The 23,842-nt window shown below is 32.9% G+C and overlaps 5 protein-coding genes across 6 annotated transcripts; 3 read left to right on the plus strand and 2 right to left on the minus strand.

Annotated features, from left to right (window-relative positions):
* Positions 1–13,104: 13,104 nt before the first annotated feature.
* Positions 13,105–15,582, plus strand: LOC107932176 (L-galactose dehydrogenase). Its single transcript, XM_016864133.2, has 5 exons — positions 13,105–13,688; positions 13,808–14,036; positions 14,187–14,486; positions 14,981–15,109; positions 15,264–15,582. The coding sequence occupies exons 1-5, from the start codon at positions 13,513–13,515 to the stop codon at positions 15,393–15,395; spliced, it is 966 nt and encodes a 321-aa protein (XP_016719622.1). The 5' UTR covers positions 13,105–13,512; the 3' UTR covers positions 15,396–15,582.
* Positions 15,583–16,871: 1,289 nt separating this feature from the next.
* LOC107932167 (soluble inorganic pyrophosphatase 6, chloroplastic) lies at positions 16,872–18,595 on the plus strand. The gene is made up of 6 exons (XM_016864123.2): positions 16,872–17,234; positions 17,324–17,484; positions 17,600–17,700; positions 17,823–18,004; positions 18,121–18,219; positions 18,313–18,595. The coding sequence occupies exons 1-6, from the start codon at positions 16,977–16,979 to the stop codon at positions 18,403–18,405; spliced, it is 894 nt and encodes a 297-aa protein (XP_016719612.2). The 5' UTR covers positions 16,872–16,976; the 3' UTR covers positions 18,406–18,595.
* A 73-nt stretch (positions 18,596–18,668) lies between these two features.
* LOC107932150 (peptide methionine sulfoxide reductase B5) lies at positions 18,669–19,852 on the minus strand. The gene is made up of 3 exons (XM_016864102.2): positions 19,453–19,852; positions 19,091–19,247; positions 18,669–19,011 (listed from the first exon to the last, which is right to left on the minus strand). Exons 1-3 carry the CDS (start codon positions 19,767–19,769, stop codon positions 18,853–18,855), a joined length of 633 nt encoding a protein of 210 aa, XP_016719591.1. The 5' UTR covers positions 19,770–19,852; the 3' UTR covers positions 18,669–18,852.
* An 88-nt stretch (positions 19,853–19,940) lies between these two features.
* LOC107932141 (protein RMD5 homolog) lies at positions 19,941–22,771 on the plus strand. Of its 2 annotated transcripts, none has more exons than XM_016864092.2 (3): positions 19,941–20,077; positions 20,426–20,455; positions 21,426–22,771. In XM_016864092.2, the coding sequence occupies exon 3, from the start codon at positions 21,450–21,452 to the stop codon at positions 22,605–22,607; it is 1,158 nt and encodes a 385-aa protein (XP_016719581.1). In that variant the 5' UTR covers positions 19,941–20,077; positions 20,426–20,455; positions 21,426–21,449; the 3' UTR covers positions 22,608–22,771. The 2 variants fall into 2 exon arrangements, with proteins under 2 accessions (XP_016719581.1, XP_040938461.1); XM_041082527.1 differs by lacking the exon at positions 19,941–20,077 and adding an exon at positions 20,127–20,264.
* A 59-nt stretch (positions 22,772–22,830) lies between these two features.
* On the minus strand, positions 22,831–23,368 carry LOC107932159 (uncharacterized). The gene has a single exon (XM_016864111.2). The coding sequence runs from the start codon at positions 23,366–23,368 to the stop codon at positions 22,895–22,897; it is 474 nt and encodes a 157-aa protein (XP_016719600.1). The 3' UTR covers positions 22,831–22,894.
* Between the last annotated feature and the right edge of the window lie 474 nt (positions 23,369–23,842).

The raw sequence follows: 23,842 nt of genomic DNA on the forward strand, positions 1-23,842 counted from the left end.
AAGAAAGGAGAAAAGAAAAGAAAAAGGAGAAATTAGGGTTTTAAGGCTTGAAGTTTAATTGGTAAGTTTAATTAAGCCATTTTCTTGTGAATTTTAATGTTTTTGAAGTTCTAGAGTTGAATACTTTTGAATTTATGAGGAAATATTGAAAGTTGATAGACTTTTGAGTAGGGTTTATGTTGAATAAATGATGAAATTAGGGATCAAATTGATATAATTGTTGATTAGAATTGATTAAAGGACTAAATTGTAAACTAGGCTATAAGTTTTGAGTTTATGGGCTAAATTGAAAGAAGTTTGAAATTATGGTAAAATAATGAAAATTTAATGTTTATATTGAAGTTTTGATGGAAATTGAATAAGAAAATGACGTGAATTGTAAAAAGGAAGAAGATGAAAATGGTTAGGATAAATTTGGGATTTAGGTAAAAGTTGCATGAAAAGTTAATATTTTATATAAAATAAGTGTGTTATTAATTAATTATAATTATGTTAATTTTCGTAGCAAACAAGGAAACCGAGACGTTGAATACGAAGGAGAAGGAAAAAGTGATCGAGGAATAGCTCGAGAAAATATCGATTTGTATTATCATAATTCAAGTTATTTCTTATTAAATGTTTAATTTTAATATATGTGTATGGAATTTGAATGTGAGGTAAGTAGTGATATTTGAATTGGATTTGATTGATGAATGTATACATGTGTGAAATTGAATTGTATAATGATTTGTGGTGAATTTGAAATTGTGATTGAATTGTTATTGCGATGGATTTGAATTCGAATGATTACGATCAACTGAAAGTGAAAGTGATATGAATATGTGATTTTGATACCCTATTAACTAGTCGGGCTAGGGTGGATATAGTTGGCATGCCATAGGATAGGAAGAGTCCAGGTATTCTTCGACTTCGAGTCGATGAGACACTTGGTGTGTCATTATTGCTTCAGATAGATTCGATGAGGCGTTGGTCGCCACTTTGCTTCGGCTTAGCCGGTGAGACGTTGGTCATCACTTATTTGCTTCGAACTATCCGATGTGGCGTTGGCCGCCACTCTGGTGTGTTTTGTTGGATCCGTGTATCCTCCAAATTCTGAGTTATGTTAATAGGGGAAATATATGTGAGGGAAAAATCAAATGAATTTGATAAATTGAATTATTGAATGAAAGTGAAAATGATATTGTAAGATAAATTGAGAAATGCAATATGTGTTATGGATTGAAGGCATGAATCAAAGGTTTATGAAGTGTTAATATTTGAAATGTGAATTGAGTAATTATATGTGGTTGAAAGATAAATCAAAGGTTTATGAATTAATTGAAATCTTATTGATGATTTATTAGATCTAAAATTGGAAATGATATAATGGAAATATGATAATTTGGTATGAATTTATATGTATGATTTGTATATATGATTTGCTAATTATCTATGTATGTTATGATATTTTAATTGTTGTTATAATTTGAATTATGATAATACCACTGAGTATTCCAATACTTAGCGTACGGTTGTTTCCCGTGCGCAGGTTAGGTAGAGTTGAAGTTCAATCAAGCATCCAAGTCAATCCCGACCTCAGCTTAATTTTGGTGATGCATCTATCTTTTAGAAATGTGGCATGTACTAGGTTTGGTGTTTGTCACTTGTAAATGTTTTATATTTTGAATGTAAATATGGTGCATAATCCTTAAGAGGAAATGAAATGAATGAATGAGAATTTGCTAAGTTTGAAAGGTTTGATGAATGTTATTTGATCAAGATATATAAGTAAATGTTTTGGTCATTTTTGAGCATTGAATTGGTTAAAAATGCATTGTGCCACACGGCCACGAAACACGGGCGTGCCTTATGGCCGTGTGAGAAAGTCAGTAGCTAGCTAAATTTTACACAGTCATGGCACACGGCCGTCTCTGTTGGCCGTGTTAAAAAGTCAGTATACGACCTCTTTTTGGCACGGTTGGACCACATGGGCGTGTCTTGTGCCCGTGTGAGTCACACGGCCTAGTCACAGGGGCGTGTGACTTGGTCACATTTGAAAATATTGATTAAGTTCTGAAATTTCTGAAAGGGTTTGGTTTAGTTCTGACCTTCCCTAAATGTACGTTTTAGGTCTCGTAGACCATCTTAATGGATGGATTGTGGATGAATATTTATGTATTGATATTATATGATATCTGTGAATCTGTGTTACTTCGAAATGCTTTGTCTATCCAGTGACTCCCCTTTCCTATTCAGGCAACAGTTACGGGATAGGGGTGTTATATTTATCTTGTAGATAAACATTATATTAAATTAAATATTAAGATAATTATTTTAATATTAAACTATTAAAATAATATTATTTTTGGAATAATTAATCTGAAATCAATTTTTTTTGGTAGAATTCCAGTAGGAGTGTAACTCCTCCACTACTTAACCACTGACGACCGACTGCCACCAGCCATCAGGATACCGTCGTCGCAGCCACCAGCATTGCCATGTTTGATGATGCAGGTGTGACACCCTTATAGCACCCCGAGCTGATTCGATTGGTGTCGGTCAGTCTGGGTCAATGACGACCCGATCGGTTTGGTCTAGCCACTAGTTGGACCATCGGCCTGGTTTCACATACCAAGCACGGTTCAACTAGTTTTTGGGTCTTGGCATTGATTTTCGGCTCTCGGGCCCAATTTAAGATCTCAGGTCCAATTTTCAAGTTCAATTACCCATTGGGTCAATTGTTTGACTAGAAAATTAACTACTAAAAATATCAATATTAATTTTAATTGATTTGATTAATTTAATTTTACTTGATCAAAATTAATTTTTCCAAAAATCACTTAGAATTTCCAAATTAATTTTTCAAGAAAATTCTTTAACCAAATTCTCTAGTTGAACAATTCTCACGACCACCTAATTTAATTTCACATCAAATAAATCGACTCAATTAAATTATTCCCAGAGTTATAGAATTTTCTTCTGATTCAAATGCAATCCGGTCGAGCTTTTATTGAGCTAGCGGAGGGACCAATCGGACATATACAATTAGGCTATAGTGATTGCAATTATGTCTAAAAGTATCGTTCTGATAATTTGTAATTACTTAATCAAAAGTCAATCCAAAAAAAAGTACCATGATTGAAAACTCCTTATTGTATACTCTTTACGAAAGCAATTCATCCAACTATTTTGTCCAATGACCTCGTCATGTGTGTGTTACCCTCATATAATATCATTGATTCTTTTGAGTTAAATCCGTTCACTCAATACAATCCTATTTTATCTCATTGTCACCATTGTGTCTTTTTAATGATTAAATAAGATCACTGTCAATAAATGACAGTGATAAATTGCTTGTTCGAGAATAAGTAACCCGTGGCCACGTTTTATATTTGTCAATCAACACAATGCCAATGAGAGGATATCATTAACTCTTTAATTGAGCTAAGAATTCAATTGTTGCTAGTAAAGCCATGTCATACACAAGTCATGTACCCAACATACCAGCTATGGGCTCGGTCATCTTTAAAGCATAAGCCCCCACTTATATCAAAGCACATGAGTTGCATACGCATGGTCAGTGACTAACTCAGGATTTAGTAAATCGCACTATGAACGCACAAGTGAATTAATTCACAAACAGATTCAGAATTAATTCATCTTGGGTCTAATCCAATGTTTCATTCTACCAATGAATACATCTATGTCTCTACTCGTGGAGTCAACTGCTCCGATAGCCAAGACTAGCAATCTCCCCAATTGGAATTATAGACGACATAATAACCCTTCTCAGTATTTGAATCAAATGCTTACTTTGATTTTTTTTAATGAGATTATGGGCTCATTTAGATTATCTACTGAAGTAAGTTATCTTTCTCGCAATGTAAACCTTCAATACAATGCTACTTATCTTCAGTTTGAACTTTAGGCAATCAATGAGCTAATATTTGATTGTCACAATTTTGCTATGCATGTAAAATGTAAAAGACAGAAAATAAAAAAGACATAATAGTGGAATGTGAAATTAACTTTATTTATTTATTTATTCACCGTTCAAATAAATAGAAAATAGTTACATGTTTACTACAATATGGGAACATTTCCCAACACAAAAACCATTGGAAAGCAAAGGAGCAAGACCTCAAACATCAGCAACAACTAATGCAAGTGGAGTTGTATATTGAGTATCAGACTTGGTCAAAGGAAATTTATGTTGTTTACCAAGATGACAAGCTACAAAAACAACATCAACTTTATTCTTTTGAAAAACAACATTACACTGAGTCAATGCCTACATAAGAACTATGTCACAGGGATGACCCAATCTATGATGCCAAACATCTAACGAAATAGACTTTTTAGCTACATAACAACTACCTGGTAAAGAAGTAACAGGCATTTAGTGTGAAGACGTCTGAACACAATAAAAACCATGTTGTAAAGAGCCACTGAGTAACACATCCTTTGATTTCAAGTCTTGAACTTGCAATGTGTAGGATGGAACTCAACAAGTACCTGATTGTCTATTGTGAACTTGGACACAGACAACAAATTCTTGGTTATACTAAGAACATATAACAATAAACATAGAGAAAAAAGGTGAGACCTTGAAAATAAAGACAATAATCAAACTCAAGCAATAAGCAAAGCACTACCATTACCAGCAAGAATCTTACATGAAGGCACACTTGGGGTAAGAGATGCAGCATTATAAGTAAGGTGATGTGTAGCCTCTGAATCTGGATACCAAACACTTCATCAACAACATCAAGTGTAGCGACTAAAATCTAAGCATCATTTTCAATAGGAAGAGAAAAACAAGTCGTTGGTGAAGGCACTAGTGGTGAACTCCATAATGGTGAAAAAACCACCAATGGATTAGACTAAGGTTGTAGATAAGACCATGCACTAGTGTCATGAGCCAAAGTGCAAAGCTCATGACCATCACATAAGATGCGTCCCATAGAGGTCTATCGATTAGATGGGGATCATTTAGCCCACGAGAACTAGTTCGATTCAAAGAGTTGTTGGAGAAGCCTGTCAGATTAAAGCCTGGTTGGCCTAATAATACAGATATAGAAACATAGGCTATCTTGGTAAATATGGGAACTAATCTTAGAAGATTAATATGAATCATATCTTGTAAATATTAGATTAGATTTGATATTGTAATATTGTAAATCCCTTGATTTAATGGATAGGCTTAATCTTGTCCGTCGGTGTAACTTAATCAAGACCATCGGTTGTAGGGAAGATCAACTATAAATAGAGAGTCTTCCCCTTACTTGTAAATCTTCCATTGTATCTTGAATTCTTAAGAGTAATAGAATTCTTAGAGAGCATTTACTTAAACACCTTTTGTGCGTTGTTTTCTGTGGCTTTTTATTCTTTTGTGCTTTCTTTTGGCTAAGTTGCTTCTGCTATACAAATTAGTGCCTTGAAGGAATTCTAGTTGATTCCTCAATTGTTAGTGGTTAGACTGACTTAGGTGTGTTTGCAAGAAAAGATCGCCTAAGGCCGCACCTAGAGTTCTAACCTCATGACACTAGAATATCCTAAAACCATCAGGTTGGAAGGGAACCCAACAAGTTGATGAGGTGCATATGGAGAAGACCATATTGATGGAGTGGGGGAGACCATTTGAGGGTGTATTGATGGAATGCTAAAACCACACATATGAGCTTGAGCTGGTGGACGATAGGAAGTGCTTTTGTAACTTGTATCGAAATGATTATAGCACCAATAAACTAGATGTGTAATTTTTCCACAGAGTTGACATTGATACCTAAAGCTTGATCTGCCTCGTCCACGTCTTCTGTATGAACCAAAACTAGATATAATATAAGATGGTTGATAAGTAGGAGTAGACTCATGACTAGATTGATCTGCATTAGAATTATGAACAGCAACATTAGTTACAACTGAAACGTAAATCATTAGCTTCTGTTATCGTGCTTCAACATCAAAGAGTACTGTTGAAACACCCTAAACATTGTATGATGTTGTGCTGGTAGAGATAATTGTGAAAACTGGCTTGTACTCTAGAGAAAAACCGTTAAGATTGGTCGTAACATGCTCAGGTTCACTTATCACTTCTCCACAACTTGCTAGCCGATCACAAAACATTTTAATCTTTATGAGAAAATCTTTAATTGATAACTCACCTTTCTTTTGAGAGTGCAAAGCTTGACGATAATACATCAGCTTGGAGGTGGTTTTGCTACCATACAAATTACTTAAGGTTGTTTAGATCTAAACCGTGGAGTCCATTCCTATCAAATGAGGAAGAACGTGTTGACTAACAGATGAAAGAAGCCATGATGCCAATGCGCTGTCCAGCTGTTCAAAATTGTCAAAATCAGGAAATGACCTAAACAACACCAACTGAATCTGTGAGAAATCGAGGCAGAGAAGGAAAGGAAGCATCAACAAAATGTTGAAGCTTGTATGTTTTGAGAGTCAACAGAACCTGCTATTTCGACAACAAATAATTTGAATTATCAAGTACAATGGTAAGACTTTTAGTAGTGAACAATCGACTATCAATTATATCATTTCCAAACGAAGAAGAGTGATCTGGATTCATGACAAACACTGGCAGTGAACAGGGAGGACAAATCATCGACAACTGATAAATCAAAGAGCTTAAACCGAGAGGAATAGTGGCTCCGATACCAAGTTAGAAATACAGTAAAATATCATGTTTAGTTGTTGTTTGGCAGCTGAGGAAAGTGAGGAGATGAATATTTTTTAATTATTGAACTGAAATTCAAAATAACTATATCAGTAACTATTACTTAGTGTATATATATTGACTGAGAGAAGCTGGTAATCATGTAAAACATGCTTATACGTATGCATAACAACTTTAACAGAACTTGGCTAACAACTAATCAACTGAGCTGTTACAACAGCTGGATAATAGATTCAAGACATTCATACTACCATTCTATCAATGGCATACAAGGAAATTACTGGAAAAAATTATATTTTAGTATTATTTACTAGGTCTTATTTCCATCACCAAAAAAGAAAAAGAAAAAGATATTCACTATTATTTGATATGTTTAGTTGTTATTATTATTCAATATTGGATAGTTTTACTATTCTTGATTTTAATAAGACTCACACAATAGTAAATGGTTTTTTTTTTACCATTATGTTTGAAATATTATGTCAAAGATAATGAAGTATTAAATTAATGATTTTATCTAGACGAGATTTCGACTCATATTCCAATGACAAGTTATTTTTTCTAATTGCTTAATATTTTACTATAAATTATTTCTCAAATTTTTTATTTTCTTTACCTTTGAAATGTTATTTTTATTATCCCAGTTATTTTTCAAAATTAGTTGATTTTTTATAGGTTAGACCAATAATAATTTAATTAGTAAATATATATATATTTTTAAAATTATTAAAAAATACTATTTAATAAACTTAAAAATAAACACAAAATCCCGTGTGATGCAGGGGACTTTGTAACTAGTATTAATATATGCATTGGAGATTAGTACTCCTACTAGATTACATGATAGGGTTAAAATTTTACACTATAAAAAATGATACATAACACTCTTTTGAAGCTTTTGTTGAAATATTTTTTTTATTAATTCATTAATGTTTGAATATCAAACTTTGATGTTGTATTCTAAAGATATAATAAGTTAGCTTTAAACGTCCAATAATTTTATCACTCTCGACTAAGTTTTTTTTTCGATCACTTTTGTCTATAAATTTTAAATTTTAGTGAAATTGTATTTTTTTCTATGGAAAAGTAAATTGAATTGTTAAAATTTTAACCAAGATTTTTAGAAACTGGACTAGCAGTCGAATCGATCATGCCACCAATTTGTCGATTCAATTGGTTCAGACAATTCAATTAAATAAATCATTTACAAAAAATAAAAATAAAAATATTAAAAACTGGTTCAACCACTTTGATTGTAGGCTGATTTTTTTAGCCTGGTTTGTAATACCCAAAAAATTTCTATAATAAGATATTATCCTTGATATAGAAAAATAAGGAAATAAGTGATAAAAAGGGAAGTTTTGAGTTATGACAACATTAGGAAGTAAATTATGATATCTTGATTCAGGAAAGGACTAAATTGTAAAAGTGTGAAAAGTTTTGTTGTACAAGAGTAAATACTCAAAACTGGAGGGGTTAAAGTGTAAATATGAAAAAATTTAAAGACCAATAGTGCAAATATTTTAAGAGTGGAATGATCTAGAAACTAAGGAAAATTGATGAATTAGGACCAAATTGAATAAGTGAAGAATTATGAGGGACTAAATTGCAATTTTACCAAATTAAATGATGACTCAAGGATGGAATTTTAAAAGATCATCAAGGGAAATATGGTCAATTAGAAGGAGAGAGAAATCTAGAGACAATGATGATGTTGGAGATATTTTAGATAAATTAAATAAATATTAGTTTATTAATACTTTAAATTGATTTTTAAATGATATTTTATTATTTTATTATTATTTTATTTAATATATATATGTAAGGAAAGAAAGAGGAGGATGGAAATTTTTCCCATGCACTAACGTGAGAGAAAGAGAGAAAGAAAGAAAGATTTACTTTCTTTACAATTTAGTCCTTCTATCAAAAATTCACCATTTTCACCCAAAAATCAAAAGAATTTCCATAGCTACAAAGAGAGAAAAATGTTAAGGAGACTATGGGAAGTTAGAATATCAAGTTGGATTCAAGAAATAGAAGATGAAGGAGAGAGAAAATCAAGATGAAGAGTGAAATAAATAGAACAATGTAAGAACATCATTATTTCAATATATTTTTAAGTTTGATATTATTGAAAAACATGGGATTAATGTTAATGTAGAGTTTCCTTACATATGTTCCTATGTTCTTGATATGTTGGTGAAGAGAAAATAAGAGAAAGTGATGAGAAATAGTGTAGAAAAAGAAAATAAGGGTGTTATAAACATGGTAATTAATATCTTGCACTAAAACAGTTTTGGATAGCAGCAGTAGTCTAAATTTGAAAAATCACCAAAAATTGTAAAAATCTAATTATAGGATGAATAAAATATGAAATTAAATATTATTAAGTCTAGTTTCTTATAGAAGAAATTATGTAAGCAATGGAATTGTAAATCATGAGATATAATAAATTTTGTGAGACAAGGTCAGAATGATTTCGGGTTCCCCTGTTTTGACTTTGAAAAATCGTAAAAAATTGGATAAAAATAATTATGGGTTTAAATTTATATGTTTAGAATCTTTAATGAGTCTATTTTCAATAGAAATAAACAGGAACATCATTTGAATTTTGTACGAGGAGATAATTAATTTTTAGTGAAGAAGGGTTAGAACTGTCAGATAGCAGGACAGGGGTAACTTTAAAGAATAAACTGTACTTATTGGCTAAACCAAAAATTCTGAAAATTTTATGGTAAGAATATATATGAGTCTATTTTCATGGAAAATTATCTGATCTTAATTTTGAGCTCTATAACTCCATATATAAATAATTTAGTGACTATGACACAGATGGACAGTTTGAATATTCATAAAAGTAAATAATAAAAATTTTAGATAATGTTACTTACAAGTGTGTTATATACATTAAGGATGTGGAATAGATAGGAGGGGGAGGAAATATATATATGAATATTCAGCTAGTATGGTTAATTTGCATGTTTTAGGCTCAAGGACTAAATTGAATAAAAGTAAAACTTTAAGGGGCAATTTTGTAAAAATTTCAAAATGACCAAATTGAAAGGAATGAATTGTTTTATTATCTAAATTAATAAATTGAATGAAATTATTAATTTAAGACCGGGTGAAAATTGGAAAAATGATAAATTATCAAAATACCCCTAAATCTTAGTATTTCTACAATTTAGTCAGGTAGGTTTGTATAACTTGAATGAGCATATAAATATGTTAATTTAAATATTATATTGTATTTTATATGATGTTTGAATTGAATATATGAAATGTATGGATGTTGAAATGAAAGAAATAATACATGTTCTGAAACTACTTGAAAGGGATAAAATCTGTTTGAATATTGGGTTCCGGATGGATATAGGTGATTTCCCAAATGAAAGAGTTCCTGCATGTGTTGCAGAAATAGATAACCCAGACGGTTAATTTGACAAAAGCCTTCTCGAGAATATAAAGTGGATAGAATTCATTCCTAATTCACTATAACACCTCAAAGTGGATAGGATTTGTTTTTGATTCACTATGGTAATTTAAAGTGAATATGATTTATTCCTGATTCATTATGGTAACCTAAGGTGGATAGGATTTGACCTGAAAAGGTAATCCTGATTCGCTACAGTTACATGATATATGATTCATTATGGTAACCTAAGGTGGATAGGATTTGACCTGAAAAGGTAATCCTGATTCACTACAATTACATGAGATGTGACTCGAGAGAGTGCTTGATGATTAAACGCCCTAAGGGTTATTTCTGAATATGAATTGATGGAATATGAAAATGTACGCTTTGAGTGTATTGTTGAAAAATCCATCGGAACTCCAATGATTCAATGGATAGAATATTTGATATGATACGAGAATTATAATATAAAAAGGATGTTACATGAAACATGAAAATGAATGCTAAACGATATAAATTAATTGAAATTATTTTGAAAATTTCGGTAATGCCTCATATCCTATACCGGTCTCGAGTACGGGTATGGAGTGTTACATGGTTCAACCGCTTCAAAATGCTTCACGGCTCAATCAATCTAAATCCTTTCTTTGGACCGGTATCCTAACTAATTTGGTCTGATTTAGATAAACATAATTTTAATGGCACAGACATGGTGACCCACCATGACAACCTACGTGTACTTCATTGCAGACATGAAGATTAAAAAAAATATAGTTTTATGATTTATTTGAAAGTTGGTGAAGTTTTTAATTTTTTTTAATTTTTATTATGTACAGATGTCACATAAGTTGTCATGTCAATACCATTGAAATTTTAATAGTTTAGTCAACATTTCCATCTAAAGAAAATAATTTGACTAAAATTTGAAGGTTTAAGACCAAAGTCATAAAAAAAATTAGGACTAAATTGAGTAAAGGTTAAATGTTAGATTTATCATTATGCCTATCTTAAAGTAGTTTCTTTTAAAGGTTTTACATAAACTATTAAAAGACTTGAATACACTTAGGCTTAAGTATTAAAAATACTTTGAAAAATAATTAAAAAATTGAGCCCTTTGTTGAAAAGTTCAATCAATTGAGCTCTTAATTGAAAGGTAGTAATTAATTGAGCCCTTTAAATATGACTTTCTGTTAAAGCCCTTGATGGACCATTAATTGTTGATGTGGTGGTTGACGTAGAAAAAAAATGATGGTGTGGCGGCTACTGTGGAATTTGACGTGAAAAAAAGCTGATATGGTGGGCTTAACTTACAAATTAGTACCTAAACTATACTCTTTTTCCTAAATTGGTATGTAAACTTTTTTTTGTCACAAATAATACTTAAACTATCATTTTGTTACTCATTTTACACCAAAATGTTATATCCGTTAAAAAATTCCAACCAAATAATAAAATTTCATGTCATATAAACTTTAAAAAAATTAATTCTTTTATTTCTCTTTTTATTTTTTTTTCAAAATTTCCTCTCTTTGTTTTTTCTTCTTTATTCTTACTTTATAATATCTAGTAATATCAACAATGCCTGAAATTCGCCCCCTCGATTCGCCCCCTCGAGGTCAAGACACAAGTGGTTAATTCTAATTTTGAACTTCACCACCCGCTTGTTGTACCTAACGAGATTGAAAAAGTTATTTCACCGATCAAAACCAATGTTTTCAGAACTAGACCGAATCGACCGGTCGGTCAAATCAGAGACCGATCAAGGTACTAGTTTATAGATAGGGGTTGGACCAATTGACTTGTAGCAAATAGAGAGCTATTGAACTGATTTTCTCAATTATTTAAATATTTTTATAATTTTTTAATAATTTATTTGATCAAACTGAACAAACTAATTAAACTATAAACTAGGGCGCGACTAATTTAACAATTAGTTTGGTTTTGAAGAAAGAAGAAAGAGGAAAAAGATACATGTAAAAGACAAAAAAAAATAATTTTTTGCCATTTTTGTCACATGTTAAATTTTAATTGGTTATCATTTTTTTAAATAGACTTATCAATTTAACAAATGATTGAACTAACAAATGTACCAACTTGGGAAAAATAATAATAGTTTAGGTACCACTTGTAATTAAAAAATATTTAGGTACCAAAATGGAAAAAAAAATAAATTAAGGTACCAAATTGTGGGTTAAGTTTTTTTTTAAATATACTTAACAATTTGACTAATAGATATATCAAATTGAGAAAAAATAGTTTAAGTATCAATTGTGACAAAAAAAAGTACTAAGATAGGAAAAATAGTAAGTTTAAATACCAATTTTTGGGTTAAGCTGAAAAAATATGAAATAATATAAAATTATTGATGTAATTGAATCTCTCCTTATATATATAGATATAAATAATATGATTTTTGCCCATTGAACTTCGCAACAAAGGGTTGGAGCCATAAACAATGCTAATCAAAGACAACTTTTGATTTTTGAACCCAGAAGCGTAAGTAACTTTTTTTTTTTTTTTTTGCTTTTCGAGAAGCATTTTTGGAGTCAAAATGGCATCTTTTAACCCTTATTTATACTTTAATATATTTTATGTAATATTTATATTAAGTATATTTCTATTGAAATTTATTTAAAATATATAAAAGTATACATTTGAATTTATAATGGTTATATTTTAATAATAGTTAAAATATAGATTATATATTCAAATTAAAATTTAAAATAATTAATATTAATTACATACTTATAAATATTTAAAATTTATATTTTATATATTAAAATATTAATAATGAGATACAATAAATTATTTTTTATATTTATACTAAAATATTATAATATTAATAAATTTGAAATTATTTAAATATATATATTTTTTACTTCACGATATTATGTTTAAAATAAATATTTTATTTTTAAAAATACATTTTAATAATAATAATAAAAGTAATTTTAGAGGGTTATATGATTTAAAGTTTAGGAACTAAAATAAATATAATTACAAAGTTAGAAATAGTAAAGTAGAAATAGCATAATGGACATAAAACATGATAGAGAGGAGAAGCGAGAATGATAGAATTGTAAGTAGATGTGCGTAGATGAGAGAGGGGCCTTTGAATGAAACTTCGTAGAAAATATCTTCCACAGCAATTTTCTTTTATTTCTTTTATTTTTTTAAATAAAGTTTGTTGCTCTACTCTTTCCCACCCATTGTATGCAATAGACAACAAATTTTGCTCCTTTTCTTGTGTTTCTTCAGAAGGAAGAAAATCCCATCCCTTATTTGCTCTTTATTTTCGCATCTTACTTCTTAAGGAGAAAAACAAACACGATCATTGTCGGCTACACTCCCAAACACTCAACTCTCCTTCCTCTCATAAACAATTTTTGCCCAATTCTTCAAGAAAAAGAAACCCTAGCTAAACATGGCTGTTCCCAAACTAGAAATGAGACCTCTCGGAAACACGGGCCTCAAGCTCAGCAGCGTGGGCTTCGGAGCTTCTCCTCTCGGCAGCGTCTTCGGTTCCGTTTCCGAAAGCGACGCTGTCGCCTCCGTCCTCGAAGCCTTCCGCCTCGGAATCAACTTCTTCGACACCTCTCCGTAATTCTAAATTTCTTCACTTTAACTAACTGGGTTCTTGTCTTATATTTAATTTGATGAATTATATGTATGTATATATGTATGTATGTATGTATGTTTGTTTTGTTAATAATTTGAAGGTATTATGGAGCGACATTGTCAGAGAAGATGCTGGGTAAGGGACTTAAAGCTCTTGGAGTTCCTAGAAGTGAATATATAGTTTCGACAAAATGTGGGAGATATCGTGAAGGTTTTGATTTCAGTGCTGAGAGAGTAACTAAAAGCATTGATGAAAGCTTGGAGAGGTTGCAACTTGATTATGTTGATATATTTCAATGCCATGACATTGAATTCGGCTCTCTTGATCAGGTTCTTAATTATGTTTCAATACCATTTTCGTTTTCATAATTTCTATATAAAAACCTTTCTTGCCACTTCAGAAATACACCACTAACAAATATATACCCCTTGTCATGTGAAAGCTTAGGCTAATTTGGTTCGTTTTGTATGTGGTAACAGGTTGTGAATGAGACGATTCCGGCACTTCAAAAACTGAAGGAAGCAGGGAAGATTCGTTTCATTGGTATCACCGGGTTGCCCTTGGAAATTTTTACTTATCTGCTTGATAGGGTTCCACCAGGCACTGTTGATGTAATATTATCATATTGCCATTATAGCATTAATGATTCAACATTGGAGGATTTATTGCCTTACTTGAAAACCAAAGGTGTTGGCATAATCAGTGCATCTCCACTTGCTATGGGACTTCTTACTGAGTTTGGTCCACCGGAGTGGCATCCAGCATCTCCCGAACTCAAGGTGAGACTTTTATCAGCCTCCGATACAATAAGACCATTTGTTCTCCTGCAAAATACGAAGCTATTTATGCAACCTAGTCAGTCTTGATTGGTGGTTTCTGAAAAATTAAATGCCTTCATATTCTGTTGGATCTAACCAATGTGTAAATGATAGCCTTTAACCTGTAAAAGTTTATGTCAGGACATGGTTTATATGAATTAAATGGACTAGGTTTTTGAGTGACTATACTGCATGCTGATTTAGAAGTTGTAACACAAATCTTTCGTTGTAAAACAAGTATATGATTTGTAGGACTATGGATTAAAAATAAATTATATATCTGGGTTTGTGTTCTGTCCAGTCTAGCTACATTGTGGTTCATTTCACCACAACACACCTAATATTAAATACTTCCACATTTTATTTCACCACGAAGTCATGTTATGAATGTGTCGTTTCCATAGTTTATGTGCTTGATTATAAGGCTTTCATATGTATTCATAACCTCTCTGCAGTCTGCCTGCCAAGCTGCTGCTGTATATTGTAAAGAGAAAGGAAAAAATATTTCGAAGTTAGCTATGCAATACAGCTTGTCAAACAAAGATATTTCGACAGTGCTGGTTGGCATGAACTCGGTTAAACAGGTTCTGGTTCATCATTTGAACTTTATGAAATCTATTTTATGCCTGATAATAGAATTTTGTTACTAAATCTTCATACCTGTCAAAACATGTTTGCATTTTTTTTCACGAGCTTGCTGCTTCGGCTGTTAGTAATGCCGGGGTTGTAAATAACTAGGTTGAAGAGAATGTTGCCGCTGCAACAGAACTTGTACTGTTCGGGAAAGATCATGAAACTCTAGCTGAGGTGGAAGCAATCCTGAAGCCAGTGAAGAATCAGACATGGCCGAGCGGAATTCAACAAAGCTGAGCAACAATATCGACCCGTATTTTTATTATTGTATGCATATGTTCTCCCACATGGAATGGGGGCAACCATTCTGTTGTTATGAGACTAGTATTTAGATGACAAAAATTTCCGTCCCTGTCCAAGTAAACTTGCTACTGTCCGATTAAGGAGTATGATTGAAATAATGAGGAGTCTGTCTCATTGAATATCTAAGTGTTTGGGCTTGAAATTGTTGTGTTGTTAATCACCCCACATTAGTTGAGTCTCATTCAAGCTTGGTGAAAACATGAATTTACAATGCATTAAACAATACCATTTGTTGTTGCTTGGATGCCAGCTAATCATTGTTGCTCTAAAATTTCATAAAAGAATCAGCATTTGGGTCATTTAATTTTAAAAGTTATAAAATGTCTATTGAACTATTCGAAAATTTTTATGAGTTATTGAACTATGAATTTCTTTTTCTTAGAAAAAAGTTCGGCTAGTGAGTTTTAAGCAATAATTTGATGATCAATATGGTGGATTAATATTTATCGATGAGTAGAATAATATGTCTTATATCCAAGTCGATTTGGAGATTAGTGTTGGAGATCGTGGAAAAAAGTTTAGATTTTGGTGAATAGATTTGTGACGTTTGAAGTTATTTTATGAAAAAAAAATTGAATTACAGAGGAGAAGGGAATGAGAGTTTTTAATTAGTTGAGGTGATGTAAACAAAAAATGTCATACAATAATGATTTTTATAAGATAATTTTTATAGATCAGTGATTGGATGAAAATTTTTAAATATTTCAGTGACTATTTTCTAACTTTTTGGAGTTAAGTGACCAAAGCATAAACTTATTAATAATTTAGCAACTTTGGAGATTGATATGTTTAGATTGGTAGGTAAATTTTTTTTAATTTAAATTTAACTATAAAATAAATTTAAAAGTAATTTTTTTAATAATAAAATAGACCAACAAACGATTTGGTCTTAGAATGAAACTTTCTAATTAAAGTAATAAGATGTGGTGGTTGCTCACTTCATTTCCTAATCATGTGGTTGAGGATTCAATCCCTATTTATGGGAATGAAGTACATTTATGTTTAATTGTTATCTTTTTGCACGGTTCATAATTTATTTTTTGATTATCGATAGTTCTCTAAAAAGAATTTTTTAATATTTTAATTTTTTTTAAAAATATCTTCTAAGAAATTATTTTTTAAGAATTTTTTAAAGAATTTATGATATTTAAATTTTTTTAGAATTATTTAAGAAAAAGTCTATTAGCTATACAATTCAAGGGCTAAATTAGTTATTAATCCTTTAATCATTTTGGTAATGAGTAACGGAAGTTAATATATGAGTGGTTAAAATGTAACAACTTGGTAATATTAACTATTATTATGTAACTGTTAAAAGTTGAATGACTAAAATATAATTTTAAACAAATTATAGGAATCGATGATGCAATTTACCTTAAAAAATTGAAGGGGAAAAATAGGAAAAGAGAAGGATATAGGAAGGAATTGGAAAAGTAAGGTAAGCCAGTGAATGTAAACCACCAAACTTCCAAATACGCCCGACCCGACAGTCCACCACCAAAAGATAAATCAGCCATGGCAGCAGCAGCAGCAGCTAGAATGGTATCCGTCGCCGGAAGTTCCACCGTTGCCTCCTCTTCTTGCTTGCTTCTCAAAGCGCCCTTCGCTTTGAAACACGGCCGTAACGCTCTTAGCTTCAACAACGGCAGACGATTATCCAAAAGGTTATTTTCTTGCAATGCCATTTATAATCCCCAGGTTCAAATCAAACATGAAGGTCAACCCGAAACCCTTGACTACAGAGTCTTCTTCGAAGATACTTCGGGGAAAAAGGTATTTGTCCCAACTTTCTTTTTCCTAAATTTTTTGAAATTGAAATTGTCCAGTATTTGGATGGTAATTGAGATTTAGTGGTGTTTTAGATTTCTCCTTGGCATGATATACCATTGCACTTGGGAGATGGTGTTTTTAACTTCGTTGTGGAGATACCCAAAGAGTCAAGTGCAAAAATGGAGGTTGCTACTGATGAGCCATACACTCCCATTAAGCAGGATACTAAGAAGGGCAAACTTCGATATTACCCGTAAGATTCTCTGATTTTGAGTATGTTTAATTTCTTACTCACTTAAATGCTTTTTAGGCTATTTTTCAGCACTTTGTTTTGGCTTCTTGCTATAATCCCATTACTTGTACCTCAGCTATAATATAAACTGGAATTACGGATTGCTTCCACAAACATGGGAAGACCCTTCTTTAGCAAACTCTGAAGTTGAAGGAGCATTTGGTGATAATGACCCTGGTATTTCCCCTTCTTGGTTACAGTATTTGATTGACATTTATTATTGATAAGGTTTCCTTTTTTGTTGCTGAGAAAAAAGTAGCTTTGCAAGTCTTGATGTTTTTGTTTCTTTCAAATCTTAGTTGATGTTGTTGAGATCGGTGAAACCCGGAGAAAGATAGGTGATATTCTGAAGGTCAAGCCTTTGGCTGCATTAGCCATGATTGATGAAGGGGAACTTGACTGGAAAATAGTTGCTATCTCATTAGATGATCCAAGGGCTTCCCTTGTCAACGATGTCGATGATGTTGAGAAGCATTTCCCGGTACTGTAACTACTGCCATTTAAGACTTGTGTGTTATTTGTTATTTAAACTGGTCTTAAGCATGGTTATCTCACTTATAATGCCAACTTTAAGAGCCCTTTTGGTGATAATTTCAGGGGACACTAACAGCAATCAGGGATTGGTTTCGAGACTACAAGATCCCTGATGGAAAACCAGCAAACAAGTTTGGTCTTGGCAACAAGGCAGCAAACAAGGTGTGTACTGATTTTGTTTCATTTTCCCCTATTCCCATAGTGCCTATCAGCTTCTTTTTGTTAGGATTTTTACCTGCACTGGATGATGAACAGGAATATGCTCTGAAGGTCATTATAGAGACCAACGAGTCTTGGGCCAAACTTGTCAAAAGATCAATTCCTGCTGGAGAGCTTTCACTTGCATGAAGGCTACCAGGAGCACTGGGAGAACTGCAATGGTTTCAATTTGTAGTTCTTTTTTTTGGGAGGGGGGGTGGGTGGGTGGGTGGGTTGGTTGGTTGGAGAAATTAGAGAACTCTTTTAATTGGAATAGCATTTCACCATTCACATGGTTGGTCTGAAGTGAATAAAAGAAAAAGGCATGCGAGTTTTTCAAGCTTATCAGGCCCCTTTAATAATTCTAAACTTGAACAGCTATTGAAATAGGCAACCAAACTCTACACATGGGGTTCATCTTTTCAGACTGCCACGGAAATTCCCATGGTAACCATATTTTGCATATATATTGCATTAAAACGTTCAAGTCCAAATACAATGACGACCATAAGTAGAAAAACTCGAGTTCTTATTGGCAAAACATCACATTATGCCCATGTCCTATACACACAACTAGGATAACTGTTATAATACGATTCACTCCGAAGAATTTGCAGGAATAAACTTGAGTGATATGCTATTGACACAATGGCGCTCATCGGTGGGTGTTGGAAACCCTTCACCTTTAAATACATGGCCCAAATGGCCACCACAAGCGGCACAAGTGATTTCAGTCCTCATCCCATCCGGGTCCGGCTGGTTAAACATCACGCACTCGATTAGTAAAATCTGGAATAGAAGAAAACAAGTTGAGCAAAAGTGGAAGGTAGCTCACATGGCGATTTATGGCTCCAGGGAGACCCTCATAGAAAGCTGGCCACCCACAACCTGAATTAAATTTTGTAGTGGACTTGTAAAGAGGAGTCCCACATCCCGCACATTTATAGATACCCTCTTCGAAGAACTTACCATATTCTCCGGTGCCTGGATACCTTTACAGTACCAAAACAAAATGTCAAGAATCAAATTACAAACTTTGTTATTTCATCCAAAAGCCATAGAAGCTCAAAATGTATACAATTTGACAGAAACTTAAGCTACTATTAATAAACACTCAGAAAAATGTATACAATTTGACAGAAACTTAAGCTACTATTAATCAACACTAAGAATGAATGAATAGGTTAGCAAACTTACTCGGTGCCCTTTTGTCTCAAAATTCGAAACTGCTCTGGGGAAAGAATAGCACTCCACTCTTCCTCAGACTTCTGGACGGAACCAGAAGCAGCCATGGTTAAGACGACACTCCCACGAAACCCACGCTTCCTCAGATGAAGGAAACTCCCATACCCAGATGAAGTGATGGCCTTTGGTGAAGAAAATGGAAATCTCAAGCGGGGATTACAAGGAAGAACAGCAGCAGCGAAAGCGGCGGGTTTTGCAGTGGTGGCGAGGAGTAAAGCTTTGGAGTAGGAAGACGAAAGAGGCGTCGTTTTAAGGACGTGAAGGCCCATTTGATTGAGAGACAACAGTTAGGAGGACTTCTTTTTTCTCTCTGTTTTCCCGAATCTGATGACCAGAGGAGCTCGAAAGTTCCTGGTTGATGAATTCAAAACCGAAATTATCGAAATCGAACAAGGGTATTTGAGGAAATGAAAAAATTTCACACGAGTGTTGGTTTGCTACCGAATTGTTCGCACGTGTACGCTTTTCGAGACTCTCTCTCTCTCTCACTTAGCTTAGCTTCCCTGCCTTTCAGAGACTCTTGCGCTCTCACTTCTCTTCTGCGATTTTCGCTCTTCCAATTTCGATCTCAAATCTGGTATGTTTCCTCAAATCTCTGTTTCATATCTTTTATCGTTATTTTTTTTTTATTTTCATGATTTTGTTTCACTAGAAGAAACCCAGGAATAAGTATGTCAAAATTATATTTGAGTTTTGCCTCTTACTATTCATCTCCTTTATGCTTAAACCTTTTGCTTTTTTATTATCGGAACTGAGTGAAATAGGTAGATTTTTTTTTCCCATTTTTGTTTTCTCTGTAATCAAACAATTATCTTTGATGCTGAAAATTAGACCTTTGTTAATTATGTTTTTATAATTTAATTATCAGTTAAAATTTTAGTTTGAATTCTCAATTTGCGGTCCTGACTTTGTTTCTCTAATGCAGTAAAAGACTTGCTGAAACTGCCAATCAAAGGTATTTAAATTTTCATTTTCATGATGTTTTTGATTCTATAATTGAATGTTCATATAATTTTTTTAGATAGCATGTAGTAACCTTTACAAATTTAGCTTGGTTTGCAAAAGGTTTAATTGAAAATATGATGTCTTATTTCTTATTCCTTTCCATTGTTGATGAACATTATAAGGCTTTGCTTGGTAAGAAAGATGAAAAAAGGGTAGCGACGGTTAAATTACAAAGTGGTTTCCTTCTTTACCCCTTTTGATCCTTTCTACCAAGCAAAGCGGTTGAAGTTAGAACATTACATCTAGCATGGCTATGCTTTCATTTTGTTCTTTCGGCTAGTATACTGGGCAGCTCTGGGTTTTGGTAGTTTAAACTTTACCCTATACTCAGACAAAGAACAAATCCATCAAACCCATTGAAATTTAATACTAGTGATTATTTGGTGCATGATGTGGGGGTTACAACTTTGTGTGTCTGAAAGCCATCTTACTGTGCTTTTACATCCTTGGGTAATCTTCTAGTTGATTTATACATTCATGTTTAAGAACAAGTTGCTCGTATTTTAGTTGTGATATTTTTGCTTGATAAGATATTGTGATTGTTACATTATGCATTTGTAATTTGTGCCAAATTTAAAGCTTTGATTTGGAACTTCTATTGTTTTAGACTAATCTTTATCAGTTCCATTACTAAATACCTTACAAATATCTTCTCTTGTCATTTTCAAGAGGGCCACTTTCTATGTTACCATTTCCTACCTACTGCATATCAATCCTTTCTTCACACTCTATCCACCATAACTTCTAACAAATAAATACGACTAGAAAAGATAAAAGCATCATTTAGTGAAGCAATATAGGTTCATTGTATAGACTGGATTCTCCTTTCTTCAATAAGTTACACCCTTTTGATGACCAGAAGTTTTCTTCTGTTTTTCTTAGTTGTTCGATGTTCTATCACTTTTGTGTATTTTGTGCAGGAAGCATCAAGTTGAGATTAAGAAATGGAACTGGACACCCTAAAAGATGCATTTGACCGTGTTGTTAAGAGACAGAAATTGTCCTCCTTTAGATCCCAAGAAATAGTTGATCAAGTTGGGCATGAAATTGAGCAGGCTTTGGCAAAAATCAAGGCCATTAACGATCCCTTGTCCCCTGTTCATCTGAAATCTATTCTTTCTGAGTTAAAACTGAAGCTCAATACTGTTGGTCCACTGAACCTGTTAGAAGGACTGCAGAAGGAGCGTAACATAAACTTCAGCAAGTACCCTAAACTTCTCGAAAAGTCCTTCAACCCCGACATATCCAAGGCGTATAGAAATGTTGACTTTGACTTCCACCTAGTGAACCAGATAGTTGCAAATCACTTTTATCAGCAAGGCTTGTTTGACCTTGGAGATTGCCTCATAGATGAAGCTGGAGAACCAGAGGCAATTGCGATAAGATCTCATTTCTTAGAAATGTATCAAGTACTTGAAGCTTTGAAGGTTAAGAACCTCGGGCCTGCTTTGAATTGGATCACTCTCAATCGTGAGAAGCTCAACCAAAATGGTTCAATGCTTGAGCTAAAACTTCACAGGCTTCAATTCGTGGAGATTGTAAAGAAAGGAACTAAAGCTGATGCACTTAGTTATGCTAGAACTCACCTTGCCCCGTTTGCTTCTCTGCACATGAACGAGTTTCAGAAGCTTGTGGTTTGCATCATATGGGTGGGAAAGCTCGATAGCTGCCCTCATGCTGAGTTAATGGCTCCTACCCATTGGGAAGAATTTACTCAGGAGATCATCAAACAGTTCTGCAGTCTCGTGGGACAATCGTATTGGAGCCCATTGAGTGTGGCCGTAGCAGCCGGCATTGAAGGGTTGCCTACACTGCTGAAGCTGGCTAATGTAATGGCAGCAAAGAGGCAAGAGTGGCAAGAAATGAAACAATTACCAGTCCCTGTGGAGTTAGGAAAGGAACTCCAGTTCCACTCCATATTTGTATGTCCTGTAAGTAGAGATCAAGGCAGCGAAGAGAATCCACCAATGCTAATGCCATGCCTGCATGTCCTTTGCAATCAATCAATCATGAAGCTGTCAAAAAACACATCTCGGACATTTAAATGTCCTTACTGTCCAACAGAGGCTTCAGCTGCACAGTGCAGGCAACTTCACTTCTGATGGCCTAATAACATTAAAATGTTAGGCTGCTTTTTTCCTGGTCGTTAATTGAACTTGCACTTTTCTAGCATTTTTTTAAAGATTGTATATACATACAGTACATATATTACAAAGAAATTCTTTGTACATTCATGGTTTTATATATATATTTGAAGGTTTAATAATTTGTATGAAAGGATGTCATGAAATAAATAAACAAATGTAAAAAGAACAAACATTTAACTAAAACTGAAGAAATTCTAGATTAAACAAGCAGCTTATTACTTATTACAAGTATGTTAAGCAATTTAAGCATCTTTTGACATCCCCAGCAATCTCTTCAAACCAGGAAACATAGGTGGATCAGACCTGTTATCATCTTGCAAATATTCATCCACCATTTCCTTAACTGATCTAGCAGATAAAGGATAAAAATGAACACTCCATTCATCAACGAACTTGTTAATCAAAACCCATTTCTCCTCTTCTCTCATCTTTCTCCATTTCTTGTTCATTTCCTCTTCTTTCAATGACAAATACTGGCACAACTCTGTGAACAGAAACTCTTTGCTTTTCTTCATGGCTTTCTCTTTTTGCTCCAAATGGGTGTTAATCTTTTGCACATTGATTGCCAAATCTAAAGCCAGGGCTGAATCGCTGAGCTTGTTTTTGGTGCATGGAATCTTAGTATTGGGTCTATTGTTGGAGATGGAAGGATGGTTTCGGAACTTCCCAACCTGTGGGAGGCAATTCGGGGAAAACTGGAACAGAGAGACGTTCATCGCCGGTTGCCGGGAAATAGATTTGGTTTTCGATTGTGGGAGAAACGGGAGATTTTGGCTTCTTGCTGAATTTCGCAATTTAATAACAGAAAATTTCAGAAGGATGGAGAACAGAGCAACACAGGCTTTTGAAAATAGATTTGGGCCTTCTATTATGGCTTATCCAAGATGCTGTTTTACTCGCTTATAAATGCTCTGTCCATTCTTGTATTTGTTTTCATCATAAACTCAAAATTTAAGGATAAATTTTATTTTATTTTTCTTTTTATAAATTAATAAATATTAAATATGATTATGAGAGTTTGACTTTTAAAAAAATAATTTATTTCTTAATTTAAAATTTATTAATATATTATTTTAGATATTCTGAATCAAAGTTAAATAAGATATTTTGAATATATGTTTTTTTAAAGAGAGAATTTATTCAAATATAATTACAAGAAAGGGTAAAATCACCTTAACAATTTCAAATAT

Source organism: Gossypium hirsutum, chromosome A12 (assembly GCF_007990345.1).
Source record: "Gossypium hirsutum isolate 1008001.06 chromosome A12, Gossypium_hirsutum_v2.1, whole genome shotgun sequence".
In the NCBI taxonomy this organism is placed as follows: Eukaryota; Viridiplantae; Streptophyta; class Magnoliopsida; order Malvales; family Malvaceae; genus Gossypium; species Gossypium hirsutum.